Source organism: Malania oleifera, chromosome 4, assembly GCF_029873635.1.
Source record: "Malania oleifera isolate guangnan ecotype guangnan chromosome 4, ASM2987363v1, whole genome shotgun sequence".
Taxonomy (NCBI): domain Eukaryota; kingdom Viridiplantae; phylum Streptophyta; class Magnoliopsida; order Santalales; family Ximeniaceae; genus Malania; species Malania oleifera.
In genome coordinates, this window is record NC_080420.1 from 33,882,282 (window position 1) to 33,897,849 (window position 15,568).

The 15,568-nt window shown below is 36.4% G+C and overlaps 1 protein-coding gene across 1 annotated transcript; it reads left to right on the forward strand.

Annotated features, from left to right (window-relative positions):
- The first annotated feature begins 2,294 nt into the window (after positions 1-2,294).
- LOC131153242 (uncharacterized) lies at positions 2,295-14,967 on the forward strand. The gene is made up of 12 exons (XM_058105414.1): positions 2,295-2,771; positions 6,171-6,334; positions 6,680-6,902; positions 6,977-7,133; positions 7,216-7,422; positions 7,898-8,032; positions 8,674-8,802; positions 10,602-11,017; positions 12,849-13,065; positions 13,759-13,952; positions 14,101-14,521; positions 14,614-14,967. The coding sequence occupies exons 1-11, from the start codon at positions 2,386-2,388 to the stop codon at positions 14,315-14,317; spliced, it is 2,445 nt and encodes an 814-aa protein (XP_057961397.1). The 5' UTR covers positions 2,295-2,385; the 3' UTR covers positions 14,318-14,521; positions 14,614-14,967.
- Positions 14,968-15,568: the final 601 nt, after the last annotated feature.

Here is a 15,568-nt window from a genome sequence, read left to right on the forward strand (position 1 = left end):
CAGATACACTAACAGATGCGTATGTAGATGCATATACAGATGCATATGCAGATTCATATATACAAATGCATATATAGATACATAGACATATGCATATACAAATGCATAAACAGATCCATGTATAAATGCAATCATAGAAGCATTTGTAAATGTGGATATAGATGCACTCACTAAAGATGAGCAACTTGGGTATGTTGCGTATTTTAATTTAATGACCTTTTAATCTAAGTGAAAATCTTGATTATTTATAAAATCAACATGAGGTTATTGAGTATTCAAATTATTCAAAATGTCATGTCAGGGTTAAAAAAAAATTGAATTCTCTTAAACCAATTTGTATTTCTTGGAATTTTTGGAAAATAAGTCTTTCCTATCATGTTATTCAGATGGTTCTTTCTCCAACAAAAAAAAAAAAAAATTTGAATTTAACGTTGATTCAAAAATCATTAGGCACTATGAGCAAAGGAACGATGTAGGGTTTCATCAAAAGCATGAAGGCAATGAAAATACATACATTAGCAAAAAAAAAAAAACTCATTTCCTGATTATTTGACTAATCTCCACTCTAAAATTGAATTTTAGATTCAAAGTGTGACCATTGTAATATCATTTGATAGGCTGAAACACTTTAGAGCTCTCTAACTTTGCTATGAGGGAACATTGCAATTGTTTAGTGAGCTAGATATTGGTATTAAAAGATTATTTCTCTTTTCTCCTGTAAAATGGGATTCATTCTTGAAGGGAAATGAGGTCTTGTAATATAGTGACACTGCTCCTCAGCAAGGGAGTCAAGAGGCTAAGCCTATTTGGCTTGAGTGAATTGGGATAGTTGTCCCGAGAGTGAGACAAAAAGGCTCGAGTGAGCTCCGAACAAGTTGTCCAAGGAAGAATAAACCAAGTTGGTTTAATAGTAAGGGCGGTGGTCTTTGCATGTAAGTTAAGATAGTTTGTAGGTAGTTGTCCTAATTGTGTGGTTCTCTTCTATCAAAGGTATTCAAACTTAGTGAAAAAGCTCAAAGTAGTTGGCTTCAGGAGTGGATGTAGGTTTGGTGACAGAAACCACTATAAAAACAGCGTGTTACTCTCTCACTTTCTCCTACATGTATTATTCTGCATCATACTTATCTTAAGGAAGCTTTGTGTTTGTGTGTGATCTGAATATTGTAGGTTATTTGTATTATTAGAAAATATTAAACTCAATTTCAAAACTGCATAGTTCACCCCACTAGGTTCCTCATTGGACCAACAAGATTCAATTATTCAAGTCAAGGAGAACCTCGATGCTCTAAACTAGGATAGTCCGCAGTCCCTTCGACCAAGGTTCCTTCATCTCTTTCTAAACTTTATCCCCTAGTTCTATAGTCAAGGCTTCTTTCATTCTAAATATTCCCACATCTCCTTAAGGTTTTTGTACCTCAGGTTAGATAGTCGAGGTTGACCTCTGATTTAGTACTTTATAATCCTAACATTTAGAATGCTTGCAATCTCGACTTCTTATCTTGAAAGTATAATTATGGTAATCTTGAACATATTTGGAATCCTTATTATGCTTTTTGTGGACATCCAGTGAAGGGATGCACTTTTAAACTTTGTTCCAATAACCCATTTCAAGACTATATAATGGAATAACTGTACACAAGGATTTTGTGCCTTTGGATAAGAGTGTCACTTTGCACATCGAGTTTATGAAATGTGTAAAGTCAAAGTGCTCTACTTTCTTATGCTACTAATTATATTTCTTTCTTAGAACTAAATCCAGATAGTTAGCATGTAGTAATGGCCAACAAATTTTTTTAAATTAATATAATTATGTATAAACTATTTCTAATTCAAGAAATTGTTGATAACCTTACAAGAATTCAATTTACTACAAACAAATATATAATTCTTATATATAAGTTGTAAGTTTCATTTCATAGTCTAAGTCTTATTGTCAATAATTAAAAGTTACACTTTTTCATCAAGATTAATTATTATCCATAACCTATAAAGATAACTTATCTCCTAAACCCTTAATGTAAATATCTCACACTTTTAGTTATTGAAATATTTCTCAAAAAAAATAATTACACTTAAAAAAAGTTATTTCTGTAAACCTAACTGGATCCAAAAATTTTCTTTTAGACTAGAAGTATTCCTAGAAAACTAACTTGGTCATTAATGAATCCACTCTAAATAATGGGACTTATTAGCTTTATAGGCCCTGCACTATACAATTCTCTATTTATAATAATTTTATTCGACGGAAAGACCTAATAGAAAGATTACGTCGGTCATCTGACAGGCCAATTTTTTCTCACAAGCATTCATGAAGTTCTCAGCCGCTATAAGCCCGTCACTTTGCTCGGGAGCTTTCTGATTCAAATACCTTCCACTGAAACGTCAATGGCTTCACCTGTCCTTTTAAAAGCAAAATGGTTCATGAAAAAGTCCTCTTTCCCTCTGGCCTTCCGCTTATTTCCCCATTTGTCCTCTTCTCTGTTCTCTACCCTTTGCAGAGGGCGCCACTCCTTCTCCTTTTTCTCACAAACGCCGCCACGCCCCAAGAAAGTTCCATTCACAGTCTCTGCTCCTGGAAGAACGTGGCAAGATCCCTTCCATTGGATGTCTAACACCAACGACCCTGCTCTCTCCGAGTATCTTGACCTGGAGAACTCTTATGCCGATGCTTTCATGGCCGACTCCCATGACCTGCAGCGAAAACTGTTCTCCGAGATGCTTGGTCGAATGCCTCCCAAGATTTTCACTCCTCCCGAACGTTGGGGACCCTGGTCCGTTCAGTTTTCCGCTACCGATTTAATTTTTTCACGAATTTATTTCACGGTGTTCGCTTTCCCATTTTACTTTTCCGGGAAAGATCAAGAATGAGAAGAGGGGAAAAAAAAAATGCATGCTTGAAATGGCAGCAGTTTTCTTTAAGTTTGGCCCCTCTTTCTTGTTGTAAAACAATGTTTTAATGTCTGTCTGAACTCCCAATTGTACTTGAGTTCTATGCAAACATTTTAGTTTAGAGAAAGTTGAGGTTTTCAAGACTGATATCATGTCCATGAAACCATTCACTCGTTGCACAATGTGATTCGGAGCTTGTAGCCACTGGGCGAGTCTAGGCTAGAATTTAATCTGCATTAGCATCAGTTAAGTTTTGAACATTATGCTTACTTGTCTCCAAGTAAGCCATTCATTTGATGTTGGATCATTGAGAATTGAATTGAGGATTCTGTTTTAAAGGGAATGAGGACTTAAGAATTGTAATTTAAAGTCTCAAGTCTTTTTCAAAGAGAAGGTTTTAGATTCATGAAAAAACTGAAGAGGTTAAAAGAGAAGCTGAAAGATTAGAGTAGGGAAGTGTTTGGAGACTTAACGCTTAGAAAGGCTAGGTTTTTAGGAGTTGGCTGAGTTAGATAGGAAGGAAGAAGATAATATCCTATCAAGAGAGAAAGAGACGAGAAGAGTATCTTTGAAGTTTGAAGAATGAATTGGAGGAGGTGATTTTCAAGCAAATGAGAAGTTGGAGGCAGAGTACGAAGTTTAAATGGATCCGAAATGGTGATTGTAATTCTAGATTTTTTTCATAGGATAGCTAATGGGAAAATGGGGAAGAATTTGATTAGGGAGTTGGAAATGGATGAGAGGGTTGGTCATTATATTTGATCAAAGTCAAATTGCTTATGAAATCACTGGGTTTTATTCAAATTTATATTTTGAGGATGGTGGTAGACCAATGGTTGAAGGATTAGAGTGTGCTCAGTGTGGCCCTTTGTCTGGTGGGGAGGTGGTTTGGTTGGAGAAAACTTTTTGAGGAAGAGGAAACGAGGACCATAGTTTTTGGGATGGAGAAGGATAAAGCTCCAGGACATGATGATTTTAATATAGCTTTCTTCCCAAGATTGTTGGAAGGTGGTTAAGGTTGACTTTCTTAAAGTATTTAATTAATTTTATGGGAATGGGATTTTAAGCAAGAGTATTAATTCCACTTTCATAACTCTAGTGCCGAAGAAGAATAAATCCATCAAGATATCGGGGTTTTAGACTTGTTAGTTTAGTTTCTAGTGTCTATAAAATCATCACTAAAGTTTTGGCTAATAGGTTGAGTACGGTGCTTGATAGGGACTATTTCTAAGGCTCAGAGTGTGTTTATAAGGGATAGGCAAATTTTGGATGCCATTTTGGTCGCTAATGAGTTTGTTGAGGATATTGGGAGAAGGAAGAAGAAGGGAATCATATTTAAGTTGGATTTTGAGAAAGCTTATGATAGAGTGAACTGGATGTTCCTTGATAAGATTTTTGAGAGGAAGGGGTTTGGTGAGAGATGGAGGCATTTAGAGGCTATTTACATAATACAAGCTACTCGATTTTAGTGAATAGCGAGTCTAAGTCTTGGTTTAAGGCTACGAGAGTGGCAAGGTGACTCTTTCCCCATTTTTGTTTGTTTTTGTGCTTGATACTTTGAGTATGATGGTGGATAGGGCAATGGTTAGAACTTTTAGTGAAAGGTTTGGAGGTGGGGAGAGAGGGGGTCAGGGTGTTACACCTTCAATTTTTTCGGTGATACTATCTTCTTTTTAGAGGATCATAAACCCACCTTTATGAATATTTTGGGTTTCCTTCATATTTTCAGGAAGGTATCTGGGCTTAAGATTAATATAAGGAAGAGCGGCATCACGACTATCAATATGCTTTTTAGAGTTTGAGGGAGTTATCTATAGAGATGGGGTGTAGTGTTTTTGGATTGGCCGCTGTCCTATCTTGGGGTTCCTTTTTGGGGGTAACCCTTGTTTGGGGAATGTAGTTTTGTCCACCTTTTTTCCACACCTTTTTTTCCTGAGCTCAGGGCAAGATGGTTCCATTTCTTCTTTTGTTGTTGATTCAGGTTGTCTTTTGCCTTCTAGGGATTTCCACTTTCATAGATCATTAAACAGTGGCGAGATGGCAGATCTATCCTCTTTGCTAGTCTTGTTGAATAATTGTCATTTTTCTTTAAATTAGGATAGGTGGTATTGTTCTTTAGATTCTTTTGGGGTATACCCTTGCAAATCTTTTTGTGATTTTTTTGAATAGGACTAATTTACCTTTTCCTCTCTATAGTTATTGTTAAAGCTTGATATACATTTTTGGCCCACAATCTAGCAGCTTAAGCTTTTAGGTAAAGTGGTAATCTAACATGGTATTAGAGTTGGTTACCAGGAGGTCTTGGGTTCTAGTCTTGTTGCCCGTGTTTATTGTGTGGTATTTAAAAAAAATTCTTGTGTTCCCTATGATGGGTGCTATTTATTGCGTGTTTATCCCTCTACATGCTGTCGAGCTGCATGTGTGGGGTAGTGTTGAAACTTGATATATATTGTTGGCCCACAACCTAACAACTTAAGATTTTAGGTAAAGTGGTAATCTAACAGTTCCATTTGGAAGGCCAAAGTCCCCTTTAACATCAAAGCTTTTATCTAGTTGGTTCCGCTTAATAGAATTAATACCAATAACTTGCTACAAGTTAGGAGACCTTTGAAGGCTATATCTCCAGACGTCTGTGTTCTTCGTTTTAATTGTTCAGAATCTTCATCGCATTTGTTCATTCATTGTGACTATGCATGGAGGGTTTGGAATAAATTATTTGGTATTTTAGGCGAATTTTTGATGAGTTCTGAAACAGTGGAGCACTTTTTTGCAGTGTCTTTTGCTGGTTTTAGCAGGAAAAAGGAAAGGGCAGCACTCTGGAAATGTTTTTTTTTTTGCAGTATTTTGGGGGCTGTGGATGGAGGGTAATGCGCTTTTTTTTTTCTAGGGAATAAGTCGTCTCTTTTTCTGGTTTGGGAAAAGATACATTATTTGGTTTCTCTTTGGTGTCTGGGGCAGGGGAATTTTAAGTGGGTGTGGCTTTTTTGATATTCAACACGATTCGCATTATGTTTTGCAGTGTTAGTTCGTGTTGGTTTTTCTCTCTTGTCTTATGGTTTTCAGATTGTTTCTTTGTGTTTTTTATCTGGATTTTCCAGACTATGTTAAAGAGATGTCTTATTCTCCTAGCTGTATATTCTTATTTTTTAATGAAATTCTTCTCTTATAATAATAAAAAAAGTCTTGAGTCCTTTTCTGTCCATTATTTTTTCTACAAACAAGTGCAGCCTCAACAAGCGGTAATTTTTATTAATGTTTGGTTTGTTTCTCTGGTTGAATAGGTTGTATTATCAATACATTCCAGAAGGGAAGGAATACCCAGTTTTATGTAGGAGGTTGGCAATGCACCAGAAAATTTGGATGAAAACTCTTTTCAATTATCTTAGAGGAAGATTTGGAGGGGAGGAAATTCTGCTCGACTGGAATCAAATTGCAGAAAAATATGGCAAGCTTCTTTTTCATTATTTAGGTTTTTCAAAAAGCAAGACATCATCCTTGACCCTTCTAGATGGGCTTGTGCTCTTTCTCAAACTATATTGAGAAGTGAGAGAAATATTTTTTGAGTTAGGAGGAAGAATACGATTTGTCTTGTACCTCAGTTATCCATTTCATGCATCTCATAAAATATAGGTCATAAAATTCTCACCTTGGACTGTTTGCTATGCCTCTGTGGAATTAGACATTTGGAATTGTGTTGATATGTATATTCTTCCTTGTATTAAAACTTGGGATTTTTTTTTATTTTTTATCTTTATAATGTTTAGATTTGTCAATTATTTTACTTTGGTAGGTTATGTCCATGTGGGTACATGCCGAATTTCGCCAGACCACAACTTTCTTGCATACACTCTTGATATCACTGGTAGTGAGCAGTGCATGCTTCAAATTAAGGACCTTAGAAATGGGCATGTTCTTCCAAAATTTAGAGTCGATGGGGTAGTTAGCTTGGCATGGGCTCAAGATGGTTGTACTTTATTCTACACTGTATTGGACGCAAATCAACGACCTAACAGGCAAATTCTGTAACTGTTTTATAGTCTTCCACTCAGGAGCTTTTATATTCTCTGACCTGTTTCATAGGTGGCAGGGTATTCTGCATGAAATTGGGTCTTGATGCTGTGGATGATATCCTAATATTTACAGAAAGTGATTCTAGTTTCTGCGTGGACATTACTAGCACAAAGGATGGCAAATTTATAACTGTGAATTCTAACTCCAGGACATCATCAGAGGAAGGAACTTACCTGCATAACTTTCTTTTTCATCCTCAGTTCTTTTTGGGATATATTCTACTAAAAGGGCCTAAATCCTGTTGCTTTTATGCAGGTCTATGTGATGGATGCTGCTAACCCCCATGATGGTTTGAAGAGAATAAGGAAGCGTGTCCCTGATGTGCAGTATTTTGTGGAACATCATCATGGTTTTTTCTATATTCTTACAAACACTCCTCTAATTGAGAATAAGAAGTCGAATTGCAGAGATTATTACCTGGCTAGATGCCCAGTCACAGATATACAGTTAGCTAATTGGCAGGTCAATATTTAGCTTCTTTCAATATCCTGTAGTTTGCAAATGGACAACTCGTCAACTTGTCTGATCCTTGTTTTGTTCATATTCATCCATAAATATCACGTTGCAGAACCTTACAACTATGAAGGCTGCATTGAATGGGTAGAATCACCTTAAATTAGTAAAAAAGTTTTCATTTTGAGAGTGGTTGAAAAGGTTCTTTACCATAATTTTTTTTGCAATGCTTTTATTTTGGTTCTCTTCTTAAGAATAGAGATAGAGATTTGCCTGCTTGGTTATTTGCTTGTGTATTTCATCTCGGTTATGTTCTATAGATATTTATTATTGTTTTATACAGTGAGAAATATTATTCTTCTTTTATTTCTTGATTTTGGATGTGCATCTTCACTTTTGATTTGCTTTTTTTTTTTCTTCTTTCAATTTTTTTCACCTTTTTCCCCAACTTTTTTTATGTATCACAATTCTGTTTTATTTACAGAATATCATCCTACCAAATGAAGATATTAGTTTACAAGATATGGACATTTTTAATGAACATCTGGTGCTTTGTCTCAGCAAGAATGGTTCCCCTATGATATGTTCCATTAAAATCCCTATTGATGTCAAATGCAAGGTAATTGAACTTCTAATTTGTTGTTACATTCTTATTTTTCCATTAGAAAAAGCAAAAAACAGATAGTAATATACTATTAGTAATGAGGGTGATTGTAATGGAAGTGCTCTGTGCATTAAGCTGAACTATAGGGAAGCAAATTATAAAATTAAAAGAGGAAAGGTGAATAGTTGATTAATTAGGATATCGCACCAGTGGAAATTCATTTACAAAAAAGAAAAGGAAAACAAACTTCTTGTGTTTGTAATTGTTTGGCTATTGTAGGGTGATTCCACATTTGCAATCTTAAGGTCATTTAGCAGAAATGGGAATGTTAAGATGGATGAGTGGGGTAACTCTAAAACATGAGTGAACACATTTGTAGTTAGATAGGAAGAGCAACCATGGAAGACGAGATAGCTTACGATGTAGAAGAGATAATGCATGTGGGAATGAAGGACTTAATGATGTTAGAAGTTGTGAGAGGAGGCGCAGACCTAGGATAACTTAGGCTAAGGTAGATGCGGAGATTGAGAAGATTGAAGGAATATGATTTGTATTGAACTATTCCTACACAAATCCATCAAGTGGGGCTTAAGGCTTCTTGTTGTTTTTGTTGTTTCTCGTGTCTGCTGGTAATTTGTCTTGACTTAATTTTGCAGGGTCACATGGAAATTGATGATCTTAATCCGTGGTATTTCCCGTTGCCCTCAAATTTGTGTAGAATTGTTCCGGGTTCAAACCATGACTTCATGAATTCAGTGTACCGCGTGGTGCTTTCATCTCCAGTGGTATGAGATAACTTCTAATAAGATTTCTTATGAAAATTATATCTTGTATGGTTGATGATTTGGATTCCTCCCTTTTACACATTAAAGCCGATGAAAATTTTGTGGCACTAAATTACGATAATTAGCTTTTTGATGGACTTTTTTTTCCCAAGACTTTGTCATACTTTCCAACACAATTTATTCGTTGGCGGAAAAGGATTCATATAGCCGACCCCACCTACTGGGACTTAAGGCTTGGTTTTGTTGTTGTTTTTCAGGGCAGGGTTGAGTGGGTGGTCAGGATGGGGATGCAGAAGAGATGGAGGGTGATTGTTGACTAATATCAGAGGGGCAGGAAGGTGCTTGTGAATTTTGAGTGTCTTTGCATGCAGAGAGAAATTATTAAAGATATTATTAATTCCCTCTGGTTCAATCAATAAATGAACAGGAGTGGTACTTGCTTGCTTTATGTGGTTCAGACTTCCAACCATTTTGTTATTGTCGATAATTTGGGTTCTCATACATCATGCTAAAAGGGCTTAGGCGACTGGTTGTCTAAATGAGAAAAGTAGAGGAGATGAAGAAAAAATTTAGTAGTCTCTGTCTCTGGGTGTTTAGAAAAAGGAAGAACTTTCACTTGGTAATATGAGGTCTGTTTACAGACACAGTCACTGTGCAACTCAGGCCTCTGTGTGGTTAATAATAAGATAAATGTGTCCATTGCATATTCTACACAAGAGACACATGTTTCATAGCCTCTTCCTCACTCCCTTGTACTGTGTGTTAGGCTCAGTGGCTCTGTGCCAATTATGTCTAAGATGATGGGAGCATATGCAGCCTCACTTTCCATTGCCTTAGTGGCATTTTTGTGTGGCCCCAACCACTAGTTGGCTTTCCTTTGTTGGCCAGTCAAATTGTGACTTTCAATCTCTTGGCATGCATGAAACATTTCTCTCCATGTGGGCACTTACTCTCTCCATCATGTACCATTAAACAAATAGCACTCCTCTGGGGAGTAGTTATAATCCATTAGTCCATGGTGTTTTCTGTTATTTATAGAAATGTCTTTTGGCACCATTGAAATGCTAACAATGGGATTGCATTTGTTATGAATAGCATCGTGCCACCACCATCTGGTGTACGTATCAGAAAAAATATCTTTTCATCAAGTACTTGCTGCATATTTTTGCTTCCTTGACCTTATTGTAATTTTCATCAATAGAATGTCCTTTTGCCCTATAAGCATGCACAATATTGCTGTTACTTGCCTTTTGCTATAGATTGCTGCACAAGTGCGCACAAGCTTCCTGGTTTGGATTCATTAAGCTTGCTAGCATTTATGGAGTTCTGTGCTGTTAGTGACTAGGATTAGTCTCGGCTGCAGACAGCCAACATGAGGTGCAATGGTTGAAGAAGAAAGCTGTCAAATCAATGGTGTTAATGTGTCTTGGCTTTTTTTAAAAATGTTTTCCCATTTCTAGGTTTTCATTTTTTTGTCCTTTTGAGTTTTTCTTTGGGTGGTTGTGAAGTTCTCGAAACTTCTTGTACTGTCATATTTCAACTTACAGAAATTGACAATTATGCAACAGTATCTCAAGAATGCGCGTGTCAATTTAAGTTGATGAGGCTTAATTGCTTGGTTGAGGTTTTATCATCATAAAATTTTGAGTACTGTTGCAGAATGCAGAATCTAGAATGTAATTTATTCTGAATGTAATTTATTCTTTATAAGTGCAAGTTGCACATATCTAACTGATTTTGAGATCTACTTTGGGAAGTTGCCCATGAATTATCTCTTTTGGTCATTTCGGAAATTGCAGATGCCTGATGTTGTTGTTGACTATGAAATGTCACAACGTATATTCTCAGTTGTGCATCAAGAAGAGGTACTAGGTGTCGCTCATAGTACCAGTTTGTGCTTACGCACTTCTGACCTAAATACTGACAAGCTTGTAGATGCCTCAAAGAATACGGATCAACGTGTCCAGAATTTTCAGGTGGAGGAATGGAAGGAGTTCTCTGGTACATATTCCTGTGAAAGAAAGGAGGTTGTTTCACACGATGGTGTCAAGGTTCCTCTAACAATCTTGTACTCTCGAGAAGCCTGGAAGAAGGGTCAGTCTCCTGGGATTCTGCATGGCTATGGAGCATATGGGGAAGTTCTAGACAAAAATTGGTGTTCAGATCGCTTGAGCTTACTTGATCGTGGTTGGGTGGTAGCATTTGCTGATGTGAGGTTAGCTCTATCAAATCTGAGTTATTTATTTTTTAATCACTTGTTGCTTGATTGCATTCCTAACATAGATGTCAATTTATTTTGAGCCAAGTCTAACCAGTCATTGCCAATTTGTCAAAATGAACCTGCATATTTGGCAGAAGTCTGATGCAGCAGCCATAAGTAGGAATTTGGGAATTGTTAGGAAATTATGGGCAAATCTGTCACTGGGATTCTTATGTACTCGTTGATGTGTCTTAGATACTTTATTTTCTGAATATCCATGCTCCATTTGGATCAGTATTATTTGAGAAAAAGGGATGGGAAAAAATAAGAAAGAAATTAATCTTCTATTGTATCTTGTGGCTATCTCAAATAGTATTAAAAATTAAACTGTATTCAAATTTGATAGAAATGAAATTAAATCAAAGGTTAATGGCTTATAAAAAAAATATTGACTTTCTTCCTTTTTTATTTTCCTTGATAACTAAACAAGAAAAAAGTGGATCCTTCGTTTTTTCTTTCCCTTCATGTTTTTCCAAGATCCAAATGGTGCTTGGGTGCATTTAGTTGCAGTACTGGACATGATTGAATATAATTGGACTGAACATGCTTATATTTATCTTGTCCTGTGCTTGATCTACCATCTATGAGGGATGAACCAAGGGCATGAGCAGTTTTTCTATACGGACAAAATCCTTTGCTTGAATTGGTCAGGCTTGCTGCCCCCTCCTCCCCTCTCCACCTTCCCTAAAAAAAGAGAAAAAAAGAAAAAGAATTAGGCTTTGGGTCTCAAAGAAGGAAAGAAGAAGATACACATGAACCAGGGAGTTAGTTTTATTGCCTTGGATGCATAGCCTTATTTTACACATCTTTAGACAAAGTTACACATGAACAAGGAAGTTAGTTTTATTGCCTTAGATGCATAGACTTATTTTACACATCTTTAGACAAAGTTGGGCCTTTCATGGTGCAATCCATGAGGATGGTTGTGTGGGCCAAGCACTTCACACTTTGTCAAGGCCTGTATGACACTAGTAACACAATAGTTTACCGCCCATTAGCTGAAGGTAAAATGCAGTTTGATTACATGAATAAGTTCACATCCAGTGAATACAAATAGTGGAAGTAGTAAAGCACTCATGAAAGCAAACAAAAGTCACGTGGTAAACTGTAAAGCAACACAAGTCATAAAACATGCACTCATAGGCAATGTGTGTTAAGAGAGGGAGGCAAGTAGGCTAAGCACATTTAGTTAGTGAATTTCACTTGATGAATACTTACCCTCTCCTAAAGAGTTTTCTATGCTATGCTCACTTTGTCACCATGAAATATCAAAGTGACAGACTCACTATTTTCAGGAATAAAACTTACAACGGTATTTATATGGTTGTTATCCATTTCATGTGTACAAGACCCATACCAGCAAAGGCAACACCTTGATTTGCTTGCAGCCCATACATCAGAACTCATCTTTGGAGTTCTTGGCAGTTTTGCTCAGTTAATCAGTAGGACCTGGATTTTTCTCCGGCCGATGCCAGTCATGGTGAGATGGATCAGATTTGTGTAAAACGCAGTCTCTGTACTCTACTGTCTGGAAGTTGTCTTACTGAACCTGAAATAGGTGATATGCCATAAATTTTGATATTGTCGTGGATTAAATGCTTGAAAGACGAGGATTGTGGAAGGACTTAAAATTCCAGGTGGATGTGAGTTACATGGAATGGAGATTGTATGCTAACTGGATCAGATGCCATCAGATGCCTGACTTTTTGGTTGCATTAGATTGTGCATGCGCATTGTATGGGATGTTCCTAAATTGTCATTAAATCATTGTTTTCCATGTGTGCAGGGGTGGTGGTGGTGGTGATTCTTCATGGCATAAATCTGGCAGTGGACTGTGCAAGCTGAACTCTATACATGACTTTGTTTCATGTGGCAGCTACCTGCTTAATGAGGGCTATGTTCATAAAGAGAAGCTTGGTGCTATTGGACATAGTGCAGGATCTCTGCTTGTGGGAGCAGCCATGAATATGTACCCAAACATGTTTCGTGCTTCCATTTTAAAAGTGAGCACCTACTTGAAATTTTTAATCCTATGCATATATTCTGATTCCATTAATTGTACTGAATGTGTATGTTTGGTTCTTAGATGTCAAAATATTGTGCTTGGTACAGTTGCTGAGAAGATGGCCTCAACCTTCTTTAATTTATTTTTTCTTTCTGGGAGGGCTGGGGGGCGGGGTATGTGTGTGGTAAGAACTTAGAATTTATCAACTACTCGAGGATATAATTATGAGAGTGTAGGATTTGAAATGACTTTGTTTCTGTCTCTTGACAAACAGATGGAACATAAGTATTGCTTGCCCCACAACCCAACGCACACCGTCTCTGAACTCTTCAGATCTGTAGGTGGAAATGAGTTACATGGACCATAAGTAATATTCTAAGTTTTATTTCTACTGTACATTTAATTTTGATTGTTTAAATAAATTGCAAATAATTAATTGTAAATGATCTATTCTGCTTTATTTTTGGGAAATAGACAGAGAAACCATTGCTTTTCCAATGCATAATTGTTTTACACTGTTCAATCTCCTCTGTTATTGTGGAAACAGTTTTTTCCATTTGTTTGTTTGTTTGTTTGTTTGGGGATAGGTGATTTTTAGTTATCTGGATCTGCATTTATTGGTGACTTACATAGCATGATGACTCACGCCCTGGATTTGTTGGAAGTTTGACATTTTCTTAATGCATGTCAGGTTCCATTTCTTGATATTTGCAACACATTGATGGATGCTAGTTTGCCTCTCACCTTATTGGATTATGAAGAATTTGGGAATCCTCAGATACAGAACCAACTTAAGTACATTCTAAGCTATTCTCCTTATGATAACATTCCTCTGGGAGCTTGCTATCCTTCAATGCTCATTACAGCATCATTTCATGACTCAAGGCAAATTCATTTTCCAAATTTCTTTCCCCACGAGGCCACACTTTCTTTTATCTGTTATTGCATGCAAACATATGGCCACATGTTCTACCAATGCATGCATATTTCCATTTTAATCTCTTCACTGGCTGCATTTCAAATTCATTCTCAGGGTTGGAGTTTGGGAAGCTGCTAAATGGGTGGCAAAAGTACGAGATAGCACATGCCCAGATTGCTCTCGTTCGGTCATTCTAAAGACAAATATGATTGGTGGACATTTTGGTGAAGGTGGGCGTTTTGGTCAATGCGAGGAAACAGCTTACGAATATGCTTTCTTGATGAAAGTTATGGGGATTTTCAACAATAAGAAAGAGACTTTGTTACACTAAAAGAACCAAAGTTTATTAAATCAGTGTAGGAATATCAGTGGAGGTAATTTAAAGAGGGATAGCTTTCTTGCATTCTTTGGAATGACAAAGGGTATTTGGCCATCCATGGATGAATATTTTCTAGGATCTCTTTGCTATTTTGCCCAAAGTACCATTGGATGCTAAGGCATAAAACTATGGCTGAGAAATGAGTTCCCAGATGAGGTACACCTTTTTAAATTTATGAGTTCTCAAGGCTGGATAAATATCTCTTGGTTTTCTCCTTCAAAAACCTAAATTCCTATTTTTCTCTACAGGATGGCTGCACAAGAGGAAGGTGAAAATTGTAATCTCAAGTCTAAGTTGGCATCCAATTTTGTAGTGTTGGGGGGTTTGCTCCGCTCTTCTCATCAGCGCAGAAGAATCAATGACACAATCAGAGTGGGATTGCAGTAGGTGAGGGATGATGCCCATTTTGGCCCAAAAATGGGGTAGGTCAAGGCATGCCAGCTTTTTTGGTGGTTGGAGGGCTAATAGTGCACACAATAGTGGTGCATTGAACTTGTAAAATTAAATTTTGCAAAAAAATTAAAATTTATAGACATGCATTTAAAATATGAAAATATTGAGAGCAAAATTTTGAGAAAAATAAATCTTTTGATTTCTGGTAAGGTCTTTTTGTGTTTTTGTTGGGTGCATTTGCTCTACAGCCCTAATGTTGTATCGTAATTAATTATAAATTTGTACAACAACAACAATACCAACAAAATCAAACCTTAAGTCCCATTAGGTGGGGTCGGATATATAAATCTTTTTTTGTTAATTTATGCTATAATGGATCATATTTTTTTGACAAATTTAGAAATATTAAATTCTTACTCACTATCTTATCTCAAGTTATTTTAGGTCTATCTCTACCTCTTTTATTACCTTCCAGAGTAACCAACTCTTTTTCTCATTGGTACACTATATGGCTTACATTGCAAGTATACATACCATATGAGTCGTCCATTCCTTATCTTTTTTTTTTATAGGAGTTACACTTAATGTAGTACGAGTATATTCATTCTTTAATTTATTTTTTAATGTTATACCACTCATTCATCTAAATATTCTCATTTCGACAATTTTGACTTTTTGGATATTGTGTTTCTTTATCACCCGACATTCTGAATGATATAGCATAGTTGGTGTTACAGCTGTCCTATAAAACTTCCATTTCAATTTTAAAGGTATTCTTTGATCACAGAGCACATTTAAATCATTTTTTTT